Source organism: Typha latifolia, chromosome 9 (genome assembly GCF_019914945.1).
Source record: "Typha latifolia isolate L0001 chromosome 9, TyphaL0001v2, whole genome shotgun sequence".
NCBI lineage: Eukaryota > Viridiplantae > Streptophyta > Magnoliopsida > Poales > Typhaceae > Typha > Typha latifolia.
In genome coordinates this window covers 10180725-10200349 of record NC_133094.1, presented here as the reverse complement: position 1 = coordinate 10200349, position 19625 = coordinate 10180725, and the positions used below count along the sequence as shown (strand labels likewise).

The window sequence follows — 19625 nt, the reverse complement described above, 5'->3', positions numbered from 1 at the left end:
GCATAATAGAAAGAACTATATATTGTACAGTAGTATGTGCTATTATACATAAGCATGCTAACGAGTATACATAGAGATAATGATACAATTAATCATATTAACCAGTAGGTTAAATTAACATGTACAATTATAATATTCAGATAATTATTTTAAAATATTACTTAACACAACACAATAATAGCAAGGGATGCTAATCCACTTGCTTAGATATGCTAAATCCCTTGCTAACAAGAATGTCTCGATTGAAATTGGGTTTGCTTTGGGATTTATGTAGTATTCGAGAAATCTGTGACAAAATATTTATTTTCACCCTCAAATCCTCTCTCTATATCTCTCTCTCTCTCTCTCAATGTCGGGAATTCTCCGCTGGAAGAGGATACGCAACCTGCTACGCCTCTCCCCGTGGTCGTCATCCGCCTCCTCTGCCCTCCTCCACCGCCAGGAGCGACACAGATGTGATAGGGGCGGCTCCGACGAGCTCCTCCCGCGCCGCATCCGCGCTGAGCCCCACTGCCCGCGCTGCTCCAAGCACACTGCCGTTCTCTTCTCCCACCGCCGACCGCCTCCACCGCTCACCGCTGCCGACGAGAAAGGGTACAGGGTTCTCAACTTTTGCCCTAACTGCAAGACCTCCTACCACTTCGCTCCCCACGAGCTCGCCCCTCTCCAGGGCTCTTTTGTGGAAATTGGAGAAGAGGAGGATAAGGGAAAGGCCAAGGGTTTCTCCTCTTCATTTGAGGCGGAAGGGTTGCCGCTATATAGAGAGGGTTCGGGTGGTGGGAGTGGAATTGGAGGGAAGGAAGGGTGGGGCGCGTCGAATTTGAGGAAGGGTTTGCCGACGCCCAAGGAGATCTGCCAGGGGCTCGATAAGTACGTGATTGGCCAGGAGAAAGCTAAAAAGGTGCCATTTTATCGTTTCTTTGCGGCGTAATTGTCGAACTCTGGTTACTTGAAAATGTTATTGTTATTAGAAATGGCAATAAAGCATGTAGCTCTTCAAGAAATAAGTAGTTATAATCGTTACTAGGTGCATGATTACTTTTTTGCCATTATGGGCTTCAATGCTAATGTGCAAACTTTATTAGAATCAAAACTATAAATGGTGAGCTAGGGGAGGCAAACGATTAGGTGATTCAAATGTAATGAAAATTAGGTGATAGTAAACAGAATTGAAATAATATGTGAATCCATGTGCAATGAAGTTATCAGGACACGTCTATGTGGCGATATTGTTTACTCAATTCTAACTCAGCGCCATTCTTTGTAGTTAGACCAGATATGAAGCAGGACAGAAGCGTAAGTACCATAATCTGGTCTTTCTAACGTGGTCATTGTGGTGGCCTTCTTTATCTTTCACTGTTTTGCAAGATAATTTTCTTGTAAATACCATGTAACATGTCACACTATTCTTATAGATGTATTTTTGCTTCTAGTTTTCACTACCTGACCAATTGTCGTTTAACCTGCTCGGCTGCTCCTCTGGGGTTATATTTGATCTCCGGATTCTCTGCTAGTTCTTGATGTAAGAGTCATGATTGGTTTTAACAGTCGTGTTTTTTTTTTTTTTTTTTAAGAACAGTCCTTAGACTAGATAGTTTCATTCAAACGCAAGTTGCCGCTTACATCCATGGGCGGTTCGGCCCAGATTTTACAAGGTGTGCTAGGACCAGTCAAACTCCCAGTCGTGTTTTTGCTTTTGCTGATTGGAAGCAATCACTTCCTGATACCTCTTGGAATAACACTCCTACCAATTTATTCATACTATTTGCTAATTGTGCTTGAACTTTTTTATTTGCACATCCAGTTAATATTGAGCTAATCTTCTGAAATATGATTAACTCAGTTGATAGCTTATTGAGGATCTCACATTCAATAAAAACTGAAATTATACTCTCTTTTATTTCAAATATTTTTTAGGATAAAAATTACCATTTACCAGTATGTTTGTAAGATTTTTTTTTTTCTGTATAGAGGAAAAAAGCTAGTTCAGAACTATTATCATATGTTGGAAGTACAGCACCAACACAAACTGTGATCCCAAAAAAGAAGAAGAAAAAAGAACAGAAATATCAACTACTAGGAATTCTAATTGAGACTTGATCTTGAATTTAATTTTTCTACAATGTTGCAAGATTTTCTGTAGCACATCAGACCAACTGTTGAACTTGGAAGAGTAGGATTGTGATCAACTTGCTCTTGTTCATATCCAGTTTCATCTTATACAGCTTGAAATCAAATAGCACGTCAGTATGAGTCGGTAGAAAAAAAAGGTTACATAAAAATCAGAAAATCTTGTTCTATTAATCAGAAAAGCCGGTAATTAGCAGTTCATTTTGATGATATGACTATATATTTCTGGACTTAATATTTTGTTTAGACTTTGGTGCTTGACTATTTTGATGTCTCATGGGTTGCATATTCAGTGCTTGTTTTTCCTTTGTATATACAGTTATAGGGTTTTAGATGTGTTGAGGTTGTCCTCATGTCTGAAACCTCTGTTGTGTCTGAAGTGAGATTGACTCAATAGCCAAATCAAAGCAGAGTCATAAAGAGGATGATTTTTAGAAAGTTGAGAACTAATGTATAGAGTTCAGTAGAGTAAAACTGCAATAAGAGAGGATTTACATCTTTCCTTGAGTACTCTTACTTGCACGTGTGAGACACATTTCAAAATCAAGTAGTCAGAACAAATCAAGCATGGAAAGTCTGAACAAGAAGACACACTGATATGGCCTTAAAGGTTAAAACAATAAATACATATTATACTCCTTAATCCCTGTAATCTGTATGAATCTTGTTTATTGTTATGATTTAGATTATCTAGAAATATTCAAAAGAAGACATAATTAAGGTCAATATGAAGTTTTGGTAGTTTGAACTTTGAAGTGTCTAGGAGTGATATCAAGTGTTCTAAATTGTTTCAGATATCTAAGAATCCATCATGAGAAAGAATTTCATTTTTGGTTGTCTGGTTAATACTGTTATCATAGTTATATAATATAATGTTATTGGAGATATTTTGTGATAGTGGTTTTTATCTTTATCTCAAATGTTATGATAGAGCCCTTGATTTGTCTTATTCTGATTTTTGTACGAGTATGAGGCTAGCATCATAAGCCCAAATTTTTAAGATGGCTGCTCCATAAAAATGAGAAAACAATTTTGCAATTAATGGCTTGCATTTTTGTCTAAAGTGGAAATGGATTTGTGGAGAGTTGAAAATAGATAGTGTGGATAGTTGAATAAGATGCAAGGGAGCCTTTCTTTATATTCTGCTTATCATCATATTTTTTATTCCTCAATATTCCACACTGTAGGTGCTATCCGTGGCAGTATACAACCACTACAAAAGAATTTATGATGCAGAGTTTCAAGAAGGGTTAGTCCTTGTGGAACCTTCCTACACATTTAGTTTTTGTGCTCTAATTATTCTTTTGACTGACTAATTCTATTTAATAATATCTTCCTCTGTGTTTATTGAATATGAAATTCAATGTTCATTGTTTGTTGAACTAAGTAAGGTGAAACTATATGTAGGACTGGAGCTGATTGTGGAAATGTTAAGGCTGAAGATGATGATGGTGTGGAACTAGATAAAAGCAATGTACTTTTAATGGGTCCTACTGGCTCGGGTATATTGCTTTTTTTACTCTTTTTTTAATAGGATTGGTAAACAGGAGGACTTATCATATACATGGAAGTTTCATGCAAAATAACTGGACTTTTTTGTTGGTTGGTGTACCTACTTGATTGGTTTCTTCTAAGGACAGGGAAGACGTTACTTGCAAAGACATTAGCTCGATTTGTCAATGTGCCATTTGTAGTTGCAGATGCAACAACACTGACACAGGCAAGTCTGTGACTCTGTTCTAAGCTTTTAGGTCCAGATGTTATGTAGTAAATGTAAAATTTCCTAGACTCTTGTGAATTTAGTTCATATTTTTTTGTTAATCAAAACTTTTTTATTTGATTTTCCTTTTATAAGATATTTATAATTTACATAAGAATCCACCACAGATATCTTTGTGCTTAGTTTTATATCTCATTATGATATGTGAATGCTGTGTTTTTAGGACAGCAGCACAATCATCACATCTTAATTTGTATTTGAGTTTTTGATTTGGTAGGAAAAAGAAACAGCTCAGCCGGGCATAGACGAACAATTAATTCACTTATATTTAGATTTTATAGCATTGTAAGAAAGTCCACAAATAAAACCTATTATCATGGAAGTGTTATTACATCTTCATTATTAGGCGATTGAGTAAATTCAAATACCAAGAAGATAAGAACCTAGAATAATTTGATTTCTAAGTTGAAAGGCTCTACAAGAATCGATCTTGTTACAGTTAGACATGTTTATAGCTTAGCATCCAGAAAAGTAAGATCTTGTTTATGTGAAATTAATTAAAAAGTGAAGAGTTTTTCTAGTGCCAATACATATTCTTTTATCATTAAAATTTTTACAATTTATCCAAGTTCTTATTTCTAACTTTCTATGAGACTCCATTATTGATAGATCCTTAAGAAAACATTGGGCTCATTGCTCAAAATTCCAATCCTTAACTGATCCTAAAAGTAAAAAAACTGAAGATTCCAAAATGACTAAGGTGTCCAACAACAATGTGTGACATGGAGACATGCAAGCGCAATTGATTTTCCTACAAGATTGTGTTTCTACATAATACTGCCTGAAAGGTTACAAAATGAAACTCAAGATCTTTAATTGCTTGCAGTGATCATATGCATGTGTTTTCATTTGTTTCTGCTACTCAAACTTTTTTCAGCTCTTTGTTGGTCTGCCCATTTGCTGCAATAAAGAAATCTCAAAATTTCCAGATCTAGAAAATAAATGTTTAATCATCATACGTTTGTGCCACTGTAACTAGTCTTCCGGATCTGAACTTCCTTGACTTTTCCTTAGATAACGGGCGACTTCTTTAATCAAAATCTGTTGACACAACTGCACAATTTTGAGTTCATATCATAGTTACAAGGAACTTCTGTTATGCAAGCTGAGGAATCTTATTTCTTGTACTTTCTGCTGAATAAATGAGGATTACTTCTCAATAACCGCTCTTGGTAGCTATTTAGCAGCTAGAAAAGATTAGAGTAGATATACTTTGATGAGTAGAAAATCCAAGATCCATTAACTTATGGTTAGTGCTTACTTGTCTATTTTCTTTTTCTCAATATTGAAGCTGAAAGTTGACAATATCCTTGCAGGCAGGCTATGTTGGAGAGGATGTAGAGTCAATATTATATAAGTTGCTTACGGTATGGTTCAGGACTTTTGATATATTTAACACTTGGTGAATATGATTATAAAAGGCATATTCTGGAGGCATGAGAATGTAAAATGTGTTCTTACTTACTGTGGAAGATGATGTTACAACTTTTAAGTATGATTTTGTGTCACAATATGCTTGCGAAAGAACAATATGGAGAATATATGAAATTATTAACAAATATATTCATATATAGTTGATATGTTACATAAATATTTTAGTCCTCCTATCTGACCAGAATTGGTATGTTTGGTAGTGTAAGTTTTCTGATTTAGAAATCGTAAGTGACAGCATCATTCTTGAAATGAATTTCACGTTGCTAATGAAATTCTCCTTTAATCTTTCTCTGATCTTAATCGTGATAGGAGGTTATCTACTTATAATTTTCATGCTTTGTTTCGAATTGCCAATTTCCTATCAGTGCACTTTTTTGCTCTATTTCTTGCACTTTTTTCTTTAATGATCTAGGATCATTTCTTACATTTTAATTGTGAGCATATACTTATGATGTCTAAAACAAGATTTCGAAATTTGGTATCGGTATCGAGATCGAGATCAGCCACTAAAAAAAATAATATGTATCGATTGTATCAGTTGTATCATGTCGTATCAGTTATATGGGGCCACCTTTATCGAATTGAACTATTTTTAATCATGTAAAAATTCTAAATATTATTTAAAAATACAGAAAAATTTGTAAAAATTTAGAAAAGTATTAATAAAAAATAAAAAATAAAAAATAGTCACATATGAAATATGAAAACTAAAGAAAAAACTCACTCAAAACTATTATGAATTTTAACTTGAATTTGGCAAATTTTTATACTTGTAAATTATTACTGTAGAATAATAGTGAATAGAGAGCTCTCCCTCTTCACTGTTGATCTGCAGCAATAAGAAAAAAAGAGATAAAAAGTGGGTGAGAAAGACAGAAGAGAAATGAGAAAAAAAATATTTACTTGAGTTCATTAAAGTGTGGAATAGTCAGAGGGCACACTGGATCGGCTACCGGATGAGCTCGGTGAAGGATGAGGAGTGAGAGGATAGTGTATGTGAGAGATAGAGGGTAAAAACTAAAAACTTGAAAAGAAGACAGCTGAGGACATTAATTACTAATGTCTTATATGTTAGATACATTTTAGATTTGACCTAAATCCTACAAAAAGTTATTTTAGCTGATTCGGCCGAAACTGACCAATCCCATATTAGTTTTGGGTCAAAATCAGCCAATCTGACTTGGGATTGACCTATTTCAGGAGCCCTGGTCTAAAAGTGGTGAATATGTTCAATCAGCAAAATTTTGTAATTATTTCTTGAACACTGCCATGCTTACAAACGTTCTACAAAAAGTGATGACATGGAATCTTGTTAACTTTTGTGGGTAAGGCTTTATTCTTTATTTTTACAGAAAATATATTGCTGGGTTCCCTTTCAGTAGGATTTATAGTTTGAAAGATCCTCCGATTTTAAGTGTGAAGAATAAGTTATCGTGGTGCTTTATTTTGACTGAATGCTGCTTTGAGAGGGTTCTTTCTTTCCTGAAACATTATTTAGAAGAAATTCATTACAGGTCAAAGCACTAAGTTAATTTGACCTTAACAACACTTATCAGTTGGTTCCTCTATGTTTCATTAGATATAAGATCATTTGAGTCCACATAGTGGCTAGAAGCAAGTGGGCCTTATGACAAAAAATTGTTTTTTTGTCTTCTTGATATTGCATTGCTGTTGGTTTTAGATCCAACTCATTGTGCCTTGGTTTAAAAGAGTATGATTAAATTAAAGTACTGAAGTTTACACAGAATCACATTCAACACCATTCCATTCCTGCCTGGCTCTGTTTCTCCTTGTATGCTTGTTTATTCTAAAAACATCCCTGTTCCAATGTTTCCTGGTTTTAATTCTAGGAATTTTATATTAGCTGACTAATCTTACTATATTGCTTTCTCTTTGGTCTATTAGCTTCAGACATTAAGTCATTAACTTCTATATTTCTACCTGTGACAAATATTAGGTTGCGGAATTTAATGTTGAAGCAGCTCAACATGGAATAGTGTACATTGATGAAGTTGATAAGATCACAAAGAAGGTCGAAGATAATTAGGCCATCATATGGAAGATGCGCATTCTCGTCAGTAAAAAAGTGTTTATATGTATGCTTATGTGCAGGCTGAGAACTATAACATCAGCAGAGATGTATCTGGAGAAGGTGTTCAGCAAGCATTATTGAAAATGCTAGAAGGAACTGTAAGTGATACATCATAATTTTTATTTACTTGATTTAGTCATCACTTTCTCTTTTGGCGTGCTAAAATACATTTCAATACTGAATATCCCATCAGTTTTCTTTTTCATTAAGATCTTAATTGTTTTACTTCCTATTCATTAGAAGCAACTATTCAGTGACTTGCTAGTGCAAATAAAGAGTGCCCATTACCCAACATTAAAATAAGATCTTAATTATTTTACTGCCAACAACATTAAATGTACGGATCCAGAAGTTAATATGGAAATCTACAGAAATGTAACTAAGTGACTGTTCAAGGATGCTTCAAACTCTAACGCACATGATCTTATATAAAACGTTGTTAGTGGCCACAAGCTTTTATAAACTTGAGGAAGGCCTATCCAGCTAGGATATTATCAGGTTCCATGAAATCTTCTGAGTTGTAATTGGAGTTGACATTTAGAGTGCATGGGTGCACTAAGCTACTTTTTATCATAGTATATTTTGAATTTTGGATATTGCACAGAATAAAGAGGATGTTTTGGGAATAGAAAGCTGTATCACCTTTTGACTCACTTTCTAGTGTGTACGTGACAAATTTATTATGCATTTATCAAGTGAGTTATGGGTTCTGCAACAGTAATGCAAACAATAACGTGGAGTTATTGTCAGGAAATTCATTTTCATGGCCCTGATGATCAAATTCTACTTTTATATTACTTTTGTATAACTCACCTTGCTTAAAATGTGTTTTCTTGAACCTCTTCTGATGTCTGTATTAAATATCTTGTGTGTAGGTGCTTTCTCGAAATCTAAACACACTTGAAGTCAGAAGCTATCTTTCTATTGTCCCATACTTGAAACTAGAACTGCATTAAAAGGCACACTATTTACTTATTTAGAATTCTTATTTTCTTGTGATGAATAAGCTTCATGGTATGCTTTCCATGTTTAGAATTCTTCTCTCTAAGCTAAACTTTCCTCGTCTCTTAAGGAGTCGAGGTTTTGGATCATGAGTTTGGTATCACTTTTTTGGATTGAAATTGTATTATCGCTATTTATATGTGCAGATAGTTAATGTACCAGAGAAGGGAGCCAGGAAGTACCCCCGGGGTGACAATATACAGGTAGTAAAATATAACATATTTTATAAAATCATATGCTATGGAAGTTCCTTAGCTCCTATCATATGGTAAAAGAGAAGAAATAGATGGTATTGTCTCCTTGCTGCTCAGTGGCAACACTCCTTGGTCTCATCCCTCTGACATTTTCACTAGGCTTTGGTGGATATTCGTTTTTCATGATTATGGAATGGTTGTATGTAGTTTCTAAAATAAATCTCACAATGTTGATTTAAGTTAGACAGAGAACCAAAGGAGTTTTAGCTTAAAAATATTTTCCTCTAAAATAGATTTTGCCTGAATGAGTGGTTAAGCAACTTTTTCTATAGTGTTGACTGTAATATACTAACATTGCTTTGGGATATACACAATTGCCTTCTACCTTGGTTACTTTGTTACATGACTTGTAAGTCATTCTTTGTTTAACATATCTTCTCAGTATATGCTAGTACTTGTTTTTCTTTCTCTGTTTTCATTTGCTTGGTGCTTGTTGACACGTAGATTGATACAAAGGATATTCTTTTTGTATGTGGTGGTGCTTTTGTTGATTTGGAGAAAACAATTTCAGAAAGGTAGCATCGTTTAAACTTTTCTAACAATTTCCTTTGATTAGTTACTCTTAACGTGCAGTTTGAAGGTGATCTGATTATTTTTCAGTTTGAAACAGACGGCATGATTCTTCCATTGGTTTTGGGGCACGAGTACGTGCAAACATGAGAACTGGTGGCTTAACAAATGCTTTAGTCGCATCGTCCCTGTTGGAATCTGTAAGCATTAACAATGAATTCATTGCCAGATGATATTCTTTTGGAAACACATTTGAATAGATTTATGTGAATTACAGTTTCCATTTTGCTGCTACTAAGTGCTTGTTTTGCAGGTCGAGGGTAGTGACCTTATAGCATATGGCCTTATTCCAGAATTTATTGGACGCTTTCCTATACTTGTTAGTTTGTCAGCACTAAATGAGGACGAACTGGTTCAGGTACAGAACCTGATTTGTACTTGCTCTTGTATTATGACTGTTGTAATCACTTGTATTCTTAATTGTAACTTACACACACTGCTATTTTGTTATTTGATTATTTATTTTCCTTTCGTTTTCAGTTTTGATAGTCATTTTCCTTCTATATGCAAAATTAATTTTTGCTAATTGCTATCATCAGCTAAGTTGGGCTTCAGGTGAGCGGAGTTCCAAGTTTTTTTTCATAAGCAAATCTTCGATGATTTTTTATTGAGTGACTAATTGATTTTGTAATTAAATTGTTTACAAGTCAACGATTCATGGATTTTGTAGAATTGATAAAGTCAGATGTTCTTTTTTAGGTCTTGATGGAGCCAAAGAATGCTCTTGGCAAACAATACAAGAGATTATTCAGCATGAACAATGTGAGTTGGCTTGTTTTCTGTATGTTTTTGTCAAGAAAACATTGCTAATTCACATCACTATCTTTCAGGCAAAGCTACATTTTACAGATACTGCACTTAGGCTGATTGCGGAAAAAGCGATGGCCAAAAACACTGGTGCACGGGGTTTAAGAGCTATTCTAGAAAATATTCTCTCTGAAGCCATGTATGAGGTATATTTCTTGATATCTTTTAAGATTTTATTTTTCCTCTTTAGAATTTAGTACATTTAAGTTGTGAACTGCACTGATGAGATTCTTACTCAAAGAAAGTCTACGTTGTTAAATGTTGTAACATAGTTCTGCTCTTATATATTCGAGTTTTAAATGACAACGTATATCTTCCAGATTCCAGATGTGAAGGCAAGAGACGATCAGATATATGTAGTCGTTGTAGATGAAGAGGCTGTTGGCTCAGTTGACAGACCAGGTTGTGGGGCAAAGATTCTTTGTCATGATGGAGCTTTGGAGCTACCTGTCCAAAGTCAAGATCAAGGATCCTATGGTATGCATTTGTTTTCTTGGGAAGTTACTAAAGACCCATGGTATGAGTACACGTATGAAGTTCAATAGAGTTGGACGAATTGCTCGCAGATCAATATCCTTTTAAGCATAAGATTTCTGAGAATAATATAAATACTGACCCTCAGATACTTAATAAACTGTCATTCTTTTCAAAATATGTCAATTTATATATCCATTAGCGTTCCTGCCTTGGAAAGTTGCCACTAGGCATATCTCAAGGCTCAAATAGCCTGATTCCTGAGCTAAGTTATATATATATATATATGTTCTTGTAGATTGAATAGCTGGCGTTATCTCATTTTATGGCAGTGTAACTTCTAACAGCGATCACTAGATTCTGCTTTAAATCTTTTACAGCAATTAACTCCTTGAAAAAACTTTGCAGGCAATGCTTGAGGTATCAAGAAGGGTGAGTTGGGAAGAAATGCTGAGATATCTTTGAAGAGCCAGGATCATGTAAATTCGGCCACTCGATGAGGGCAGATCACGAGCTGAACCTATAACTACTTAAATGCAATGAATGCCAAGTTCTACCACTCAATGTGTATGGAAATTCCCAATGCTATTTTCCTATCACCCCATCTATGTATCTTTGATGTTTGTACATGTATGTAATCACTATCCTTGTAAATAGTGAGGTGTCATGCCAGTTAGTTCAGCATAAATTGATGCTTTGTTATTTACTGGCATACTCTGCAGTAGCATTTGGTCGAAGTTCAGCTGATATAGATTACAGAGTAGCAGTTTCAACAAGACCATTTTAATCTTTCATATACACAATATTTTAGGATTTAAGATGGAATATATCAAGGTTCTGCATTCTAGCCCAAAAACAACAGGGAAGTGTCGTTTCTTCCGCACTTATATACTGCAATGGTGGATCAAATGTAGCTTGTGTGATCTAACGCAAACTTAGTATAGAAGTTCTTAGTAATTAAGTATAGAAGTTCGAAAACCATTGCAGTATACAGTCAAGACCCACCACAGCTGGCTCTACATCAATAATCATATTAGCAAAGTGGTCTATTTTGAGCTAAGAACTAAAGACTATTCAAAGTTGTAGTGCTTGTCCACAGCTATGGAGACCTCCCAAGTGCATTTCATGCCTTTGGGAAATTCCACCAAATCACCTGCTCCAATTTCGACAAATTCGTCTCCGTGACCGTCAGGGAAGACCTTCACCTTGCCTTCCAGGAGGTAGCAAGTTTCTTTTGCGGTGTATGTCCATGGGAATTTGCTTGGAGGACATCCCCACCTAGCATCAGAGAACATCAGAAATTCCAACACCATCCCACTAAATCATATCGATACTTAGGCAACATGAGAACATCATGCTATAGCTCAGGTTGCGCATACAGAACCGTTATTAAGAAACTTTGGAAAAAAATAATGCTTCAAAATAAATGAAAGAATATAAACAATGACTAAAGGTGGATTACCAAATAATAAGGTTCAGATCTACAAACAGATTTACCCAATCAACACCATTTTTAACTGCTATAATGTCACTATCAGTGATTTGCACTATATAAATTTTTAAATATGAATGGGTCACTAGATAAGAAATAAGAAATGAGTGTATTGGAAACAATTTAGGAATAAATTGTAAGTTGCATTAGAATAGTTCGAGGTGGTTTGCACATGTACAGAGGAGACAACAGGATGCCCCAGTAAGTGATTTTAGCCAAGTATGAAGTGCCTTGAGAGGAAGAACTCAAAATGATGTAGGACAAAATAATAACAGGGAAACTTTATGCATTCTGGAGAGTGAATTCATGCATTACTCTCAATGTGGGAACATCATGTGGCCAGCCCACCTTGCAAATGGTTGAAAAATGATTATTTTTTCAAACTTCTTCTAACATTTTATAATTAATCATAATCGGAACACAACGTTCCCAGGTTGAGCTAAGCAATACTAAGTGAAACCTCTAGGGTGCATTCAACATTCTCCTAATAAGGAAAATGCACTGTAGCACATTAAATAGAGCTGAATGTAAGACAAGTATCCATTTAACTGACCCCAAATAGTTGGACCAGCATGTGGTTGTTGGCTTGAAATTCCTTTAGTTCTGAAAAGTTATGCTTTTCCCTAACTGCATGAAACACATGCATTTGACTATTGGATTGTACATATTGTGTATTTGCATTTCACTATTTAATATGGTTTCATATTAGAATAAACAAATGAATTATAGACCATCTAGAATACATCTAAAGTGACGGAAGTCGAATTTTCACTACACTACTACTCATTAGAAAGATCAAGTAAGCACCTCAATCTTCCAATAAAACTATAACTCTCATTCCCTTCTGCAACTCATAAACTTGAAGAATCAACCATCTCATGGCTTATTATTTATATTGGAATGTGTTGTAGGATACAATTGTCTTTCTAGGTTCTCTAAATAAAAGATAGTGTTTGCCATCACCAACTAATTAATTAACTCTTCATCATTTCATAATATATCTTCTCAAGTAGATAATAAAGTAAAGAAGAAACTAGGTAGAAAATCTACCCACTTTCCATCAACTACTTGATAGTTAGTCCAACTTAGACATATAAAATGAGATAACCAGGTGATTTAACTGAATAATTTCCTGAACTCTGTCCAGACTGTGTCATCAGGTCTTCTATAGCTTGATCAAACTTAGCCAAAAGGCACCATTCAGCCTAGAAGCTAAGAAAACACCTTAATTGATACGCATACCATGAGCAATTGTGCTCAGAGCAAGTAAAAACTATTAGAAGAGAAGAATCAGACTAACTGTCACAGATTACTATCGCAAATTTTCATGTTCAAACCTTTCTACCAGAAGGAAGATGGGAAAAAAAAAGAGAGTCCTCTTTTAGATGATCCTTCAAAATACTACAAGGAAACCAACAAAAATAGACACATTTCCCCCCATATTGCTCCTCAAACAGCAAATCCGACCTACTCCTTCTCTTGGGCATCCCTCGACGCACTCAAAAGCTTCAAAGAGTAAAGAAACCCTAAAAACTTACTTGGGCCACTGCCTCACCCCGAGCTCGGCGAGCTTGGACTCGGGTGGGTTCTTCTCGACCTTGACGCCGAGCTTCTCCGTCACCATCGTTTCGGCTCTTATCGCCAGAGAACTCGACCTCCTCGGCCTAATGGAGAGAGACGACGGTGGAGAGATACGGAAGAGTGGAAGCGAAGAAGTTACCAATGCGCTCGCCATCCGCCCTCCTCCTAAAGAGGCTTCCAGAAGAACGATTTATTATTATTATTATTATTTTCTTTTCTCTTTTTTTTCTGCTGTTCTAAATTCTTAATATTGCTAATAATTCTTATTATCTTTGTGAAAATGTTTTGATTTTTGAAGACCTCTCATTTCTTATCCTCAACTGAATCACTCTGGGTTTTATTTCCTACAGATAAACTGATATGCAATTTGAAATAATAATCTATCACATATTTCTACATATTTTCTTTCGAGTTTTAACTATTCTAAATCTGCCCCTAATTTCTTTGACATATTTAATTTATTTCAGAACTTGAAATATAAAATTAGATGTATTATATTCGCTATCTAATTAACCAAAAATGCCTTGTAACAACTAACAAATCAACTAAGAAGAGATTTTGCTCACCATCAAAAGTAGCATCTTGAAAAGATTAATGTACGTGCTAATTACCATCCCACTAAAAACTTTTATCTTTTCAAACAAATCCAATTCCAAGTACTCTCAATATGTTAAGAAATCTTGTGGACAAAAAAACTTTTACCGCAATTATTGTGATTCAACTCTTCTGTACAATAGGATCATGAAATTTGAAGAGGGGGGGGTTTGGAAGTACAACTGCATATACTCGGACATACATCAAGATCCTGCAAATTTAGTCTGAGAACCCACTTCATTTATCAGGTAAAACCTGCATATCTCAGTTTCAGCATCAAGAGAATCAGCCTAGAAGTCCGTGTCGAAGCACGATACCATTACTTTTGAAACAATTGATCGCGCAAAAGGAATGTAGCTGAGACTGTACCTGCAAACATGAAATTAAGAACAGATGAGATCACAAGCTGCTGATAAATTGTGTCATGCATTGATATCATATCAGGAAAAAAGAAGAAAATCTCCATAAAACAGGAAACGAGGGAGATGCATTGCGTATGAAATGAATAGTACTAATAACAAAGAACAAAAGTAATCAGTAATATTTTGAGCTGGTCTAATATGTTTTCAAATGCAATTGCTGACAAGGGGATCATCCTTCCCAGTTGAAATAGTTTCAATGACCTATCCCAACAATCATTCATGGACCTATTCCTACATTAGGCATTAGTCTAGTTATTCTTGGATACTTACACTATCATGCGTGACATTAATTCAGAAGTATCACTTGAACACACTCAAAAAAGTCACTGATAAATCACCCAAGACTTTAAAAAGCACTCCTATTTCATAAGCTTACGTCTACAACTAAGAATAACGAATCGCAATTAGAATAGGCAATGCTGTAAATTGTTTCTTAACTGATTGGATGGCACTGCAGAATTTTCCTTCAGAACCACTTGATTTCACAAACAGAAAGATAAGTAAAACTAAACAATCAAGCATTTCCCAAATATGGAAAGAACCAAAGTGCAAAAAATCTGAATAAACAGTCATAAAGTCCATAGATTACACTGTTCTCTGATAACGCAAAAATTACCAACTTACCAAACAAGCGCACCGAATTCTAAGATTATGGCTAGAAGTGTTAAGAGCTTATTATGAACCTGTTTAACAGGAAAGGAGTCAAAAGAAGTATTAGAATGTACCATACTGATGAAGAATGGAATGATAACTTCAATTAACAAGAGAACTATAACCATACTTACATACAGAGCACAAAATAGAGCAATTATGATGCTTGCAATATATAATGCAGTTGCATAGATACGCACAGGATCAAGCATCATAAAAACTTGTCGCTTGGGGCCAATGAGAAATGCTGTGCTGCCAAACAAATAGTTCCATCATTAGCTGACATAACGGAACCTTTAAGAGGGAAATGAAACAGTCATGGACGTATGGAACTAGTTCACCCCAATTATTTAAGCTATGATGCAATTAAAAAACTCCTGCTACAAATGAATTTAGAAACAGTTTCTAAAGATAAATTATAAATAGTGATCATGCCATTGATATAACGAACTAAGAGTACAACAATAAATAATAGAAGCTCATCTTCATGGCTATGTTTTTTGCAGATAGACAGGAATAATGCTTGTTTAACTTCTAATTTTGTACTGGGAAAAAGTTAATAAAAAAATTGCCTCAATATGTGAATGCCAGAGCATCAGTAGCAAGCCATAAGTAAAAAAAAATGTCTTTTTATTCAAAAAAAATTTACCTGTGCGAAAAGCTACTTACGCGACCACTAAATTGAAATTTTGGAAGAACTTCACTGTACAAGTGTAAACAAATAACAATAGTTTTATAGCCAGTATACATAAGAAGTTTCCTTTGTTTTGACCTCTCCGTGTTTATAATCATTTAACAGGGGAAAAATGATTTTGAAAGAAATGTCCTCTCATCCTCATTCACATAAAAGAACCAGACAACATGGTCAAAAATAAATTCATTGCAATTACAATACAATAAACTGTTGTTGGATGAGTGCAGACCTTCCAAGGGCTAGCAAATTGCCAAAGGTGAATGTTATCCCGAATTTGACTGGGTTGAAGAAGACAAGCATTGACTGCCATGTCAAAAGAGGGGAAATGTCAAATAACTCATACCAATAGGAGGACAATGACAGACTGTTGTCAGCATGCGGACTAAGCCTACCACTAGTAGTAATCACCCTAATTATCAGCTTGCATGAAGAAAAATAAACAAACACCGATATCCTAACTATGGCCACCCATATAGACAAAGATAGCATTAATTACTTAAAAATGATAAAATAAATATGCATTTTCATGGGATAAGTGTCTGAAGAACATCCTGCATAAAGTTTCCAAATCATCATGGAGAACTTATAATTCCCAGAAAGAAGCTGAGTGGTAAAATGTACTATATTATAGAGGAAGTAAAATGTGAAAGACGATCATCTAAAAAACCTTAGCGAGAAACATAGTTAGGGGAAGTTGTTTATCAACTCTCTTATTTCTTCATTGGACGGTTCAGATTAGACAGATAATAACATCAAAATTTATCACTTCCCACATAAACTGATTGATTCTTTTCCCCTTTGGCGTTGTTTTAGTTGCCAATATCCAAAACTGGAATACTTCATATATATATCATCCCAGCCAATGTTCTAGCTTGTAATAGTAGATCCTAAGTTCTCTTTTCATGGATATATCTAAGGGCAATCAAATTAGATCAAGCAACAAAACAGAATTTTACGGGAAAGGAAGAATTCAGTGAGAAATATTCAGCTAATTGTGCCTATTGTCTGTCTCTAGGACTAATTGCATAAAACACCATAGACATTGAATAGCCTTAAAACCTCAAATTTCTGAACAAATTCACTTGTGATATCAACTCTTTAGAATCACAAATAGATAATGAAGAAATTGCTCAACACAATCATGATGGTGCTACTGAGATAAACAAGAGCTGAAACCAGGGAATTAGAGCCAAGACACTGAGTTACATTACGATTTCTTTTTAGGTTTTGAATTTTAAGAATTCATTTCCAAATGCAAATTAATGCAAACCAGAAAACAAAAGAAGAAGAAGAAGGTCATAGCTGTTAGTCTTACCAAGAAAGTGCAGGCTAAGCCAGCAGCCAAGCAAATAGCAAATCCATACAGCCTCTGATAAAATGTAAAATAGTTCAAATATCAGTTTCATAGTATGGATCTCAAGAAGGTTAAGGTAACATAAGAATCACCAATATCCTTATATCCTCATGCCAGCAATGTAGTGCTATTATTATTCTAGATATCTTAAGTTTTGAGGTCCAGAATAATGAACCAAGCATATACCACAATTATATATGTGCAACCACTCATGATAGCACTTTTTGTAGGTACTATATCTCAAGGTTCTAAGTATTGGTTTTGGAATATGGATTTGGTGCTTGAAAAACCGATACATATTAGCCATGTCGGCTTTCTGTTTCGGGCAATTCGGAGTGGGGATCAACTAAATCGGCCATATTGGCCGATACTCGAATCCATGCTATATCTACAATCTAGAAAACCCCAGCTTTGCATCTGAAATTTTCTTCAAACTGATAAATATCACATATCACGCATTTAGATCCAAGGTCTGATTACTACGTTACATTTGAAATTCAAAGAAAACCATTTATATTTACAAAGAAGCTGTCTAAGGTCATGGAAATCTAACATAAGTAAAGAATTCAAAAGGAGATACTAACAATAAATACCAAAAAAGAACTACAGAAGTTGTTGCAATTTTTGTAACTTCTATTTGCATAAGGGGATAGATAAAGGAAGTGCTTTTACAATAAATGTTGATCTATTTGGTAGCATAGTTAGGTATTATATGTTTTAGTCGATTTAGAAACATAATTGTGTATGATCTTAAAGTATTCATCTGGTCCTTTGTCAGTCAGTGCCAGTTTAAGTGCTTCTATTGTACCTTAAATATAGTTGAAAGTTTTATCTGGATTCCTCTCAAAATTATAAAGATCTTCCATCTATAAGAATATATTAGCCATAATTAACAACTTATTAGTATCATGAAACAAATCATTTCCCTGTATGTTTGCTTCAGTCCTTCACTTACTGGGAAATATTGGGAGCATAAAAAATCTTCATAAGAACCCTTCATTGAAGGCAGTTCACATTGGACAAATTGGTTCTTGTAATGTAACCTGGTGGACAACGTGGGAATTCTAATACAATGTAGGATTCTGCTTAGGTTTGCTATTTCAAAGAAAAAAATAAAAACAAAGCATTCTTTTAGGTTTTGGTAGCAGCCAACAAGAATTTTGATGCTTAAAATGACGCGCAAAAGGAGAAAAAAGAAAAGATGAGTGGAGTGTAGCCTTGAACACACAGGAAGAAAGTAAAGATCTCTGTGATATCTTCGGGAAAATCTTCAAGATCTCTTTGGTATATTTAAGATTATCTTCAAAGTCTCTTTTAGGATCTATCCTGAAAGTTATGCATTTCTTGTTATTGGATGCTGAAATTTTCTTCCTCAATGATGCTAACTCAACTTCAGTTTCCAAACTTATGATATGCTTGTCTTATGTCAACTTACTACCGTTGAAAACAAAAAAGATTTCCTGGATGGAAAGACCAGTTTTCCATTAAACAGCAAGAAAAGGTCCAAATTTATGTGAAAAAAAAATCATGTCCTACAGCTATAATTGAGAATCCCTTAAATCTGAACCCTAGAATAGTAATAATACAAATCGAATTACTAAAAAGTTACGCAAGTAGCATTGCAATTTCCAAATAATCCCCATGTAGTCGATCCGAGAGAAGTTTTTGAATTCACATTAAGTAAGAGTTAGATCCACGACTCATAACTATCCCAAAATCAAGACTACCGATGGAAAGAAGCAGCACCAGAACTCCAGATCTAGGGCCTATTCCACCAAAATCATCGCAAGGGAAGGCGGAAGGGATGAGATCCGAGGAGAGAAACCAGGGTTTATGAGAAATGGAGAATTACCTGTTGCGTAGTCAATGTGCACTGGCGATTGAAGTCGTCGAAGAAGGAGGAGGACTCTTCTTCTGCGGCCTCCTCGTCGACCTCCATTCCCACCAGCATCTTTGCCTTCTCCAGAGCTTTGCTCATCTTCTCCATAGCTGGGCGAAAGCGAGGCGGGCGAAGCAATAGAGGGAAGGAAACTGCTAAATTTAGAGACGGATATAGATTAAAATCATGAAATAACGGATAAATATTCGTGGGTGATTTATGATTTGCACCAGGGGTTGAAAACGAATCGAATTTAATTACGGTTGGGTTAAAACGGATCAGCTCCGATTGGTAAGGGAAAATTTTCCTAATCGGATTCGGATCGGGATCCGGACGCGGATTGGGTCCGGATTCGGATCGGGATCCGGACTCGGATTGGGTTCCGGATTCGGATTCCGAGTCCCTCTCTAGTTCT

General features: G+C 35.1%; 3 protein-coding genes across 5 annotated transcripts; 1 reads left to right on the top strand and 2 right to left on the bottom strand.

The window, feature by feature from the left end:
* The first annotated feature begins 191 nt into the window (after positions 1 to 191).
* On the top strand, positions 192 to 11319 carry LOC140794841 (CLP protease regulatory subunit CLPX3, mitochondrial-like). 3 transcript variants are annotated; one of them, XM_073147094.1, is made up of 15 exons: positions 192 to 901; positions 3318 to 3379; positions 3538 to 3632; positions 3771 to 3850; positions 5227 to 5277; positions 7302 to 7376; positions 7457 to 7534; positions 8585 to 8641; positions 9137 to 9207; positions 9303 to 9402; positions 9516 to 9620; positions 9962 to 10024; positions 10093 to 10215; positions 10390 to 10546; positions 10952 to 11319. In XM_073147094.1, exons 1-15 carry the CDS (start codon positions 350 to 352, stop codon positions 10960 to 10962), a joined length of 1680 nt encoding a protein of 559 aa, XP_073003195.1. In that variant the 5' UTR covers positions 192 to 349; the 3' UTR covers positions 10963 to 11319. The 3 variants fall into 3 exon arrangements, with proteins under 3 accessions (XP_073003195.1, XP_073003194.1, XP_073003196.1); XM_073147093.1 differs by having other exon boundaries at positions 250 to 901; positions 3771 to 3854; positions 5231 to 5277; XM_073147095.1 differs by lacking the exon at positions 10952 to 11319 and having other exon boundaries at positions 250 to 901; positions 3771 to 3854; positions 5231 to 5277; positions 10397 to 10526.
* Positions 11320 to 11478: 159 nt separating this feature from the next.
* On the bottom strand, positions 11479 to 13819 carry LOC140794844 (uncharacterized). The gene is made up of 2 exons (XM_073147097.1): positions 13574 to 13819; positions 11479 to 11821 (listed from the first exon to the last, which is right to left on the bottom strand). Exons 1-2 carry the CDS (start codon positions 13768 to 13770, stop codon positions 11614 to 11616), a joined length of 405 nt encoding a protein of 134 aa, XP_073003198.1. The 5' UTR covers positions 13771 to 13819; the 3' UTR covers positions 11479 to 11613.
* A 477-nt stretch (positions 13820 to 14296) lies between these two features.
* Positions 14297 to 19419, bottom strand: LOC140794843 (uncharacterized). The gene is made up of 6 exons (XM_073147096.1): positions 19184 to 19419; positions 17293 to 17346; positions 16207 to 16280; positions 15418 to 15535; positions 15257 to 15315; positions 14297 to 14579 (listed from the first exon to the last, which is right to left on the bottom strand). The coding sequence occupies exons 1-6, from the start codon at positions 19316 to 19318 to the stop codon at positions 14501 to 14503; spliced, it is 519 nt and encodes a 172-aa protein (XP_073003197.1). The 5' UTR covers positions 19319 to 19419; the 3' UTR covers positions 14297 to 14500.
* Positions 19420 to 19625: the final 206 nt, after the last annotated feature.

Bases quoted from the DNA above. Each gene is read 5' to 3' on its own strand.
- LOC140794841 (XM_073147094.1), top strand. From the start codon at position 350: ATGTCGGGAATTCTCCGCTGGAAGAGGATACGCAACCTGCTACGCCTC. The intron at 9,208-9,302 runs GTAGCATCGTTT...AGTTTGAAACAG, and splicing joins GAGAAAACAATTTCAGAAAG to ACGGCATGATTCTTCCATTG. The intron at 9,403-9,515 runs GTAAGCATTAAC...CTTGTTTTGCAG, and splicing joins CATCGTCCCTGTTGGAATCT to GTCGAGGGTAGTGACCTTAT.
- LOC140794844 (XM_073147097.1), bottom strand. From the start codon at position 13,770: ATGGCGAGCGCATTGGTAACTTCTTCGCTTCCACTCTTCCGTATCTCT. The intron at 11,822-13,573 runs GTAAGTTTTTAG...CTCTGATGCTAG, and splicing joins GGGGTGAGGCAGTGGCCCAA to GTGGGGATGTCCTCCAAGCA.
- LOC140794843 (XM_073147096.1), bottom strand. From the start codon at position 19,318: ATGGAGAAGATGAGCAAAGCTCTGGAGAAGGCAAAGATGCTGGTGGGA. The intron at 17,347-19,183 runs GTAATTCTCCAT...ACATTTTATCAG, and splicing joins GCACATTGACTACGCAACAG to AGGCTGTATGGATTTGCTAT. The intron at 16,281-17,292 runs GTAAGACTAACA...TTGACATGGCAG, and splicing joins GCTTAGCCTGCACTTTCTTG to TCAATGCTTGTCTTCTTCAA.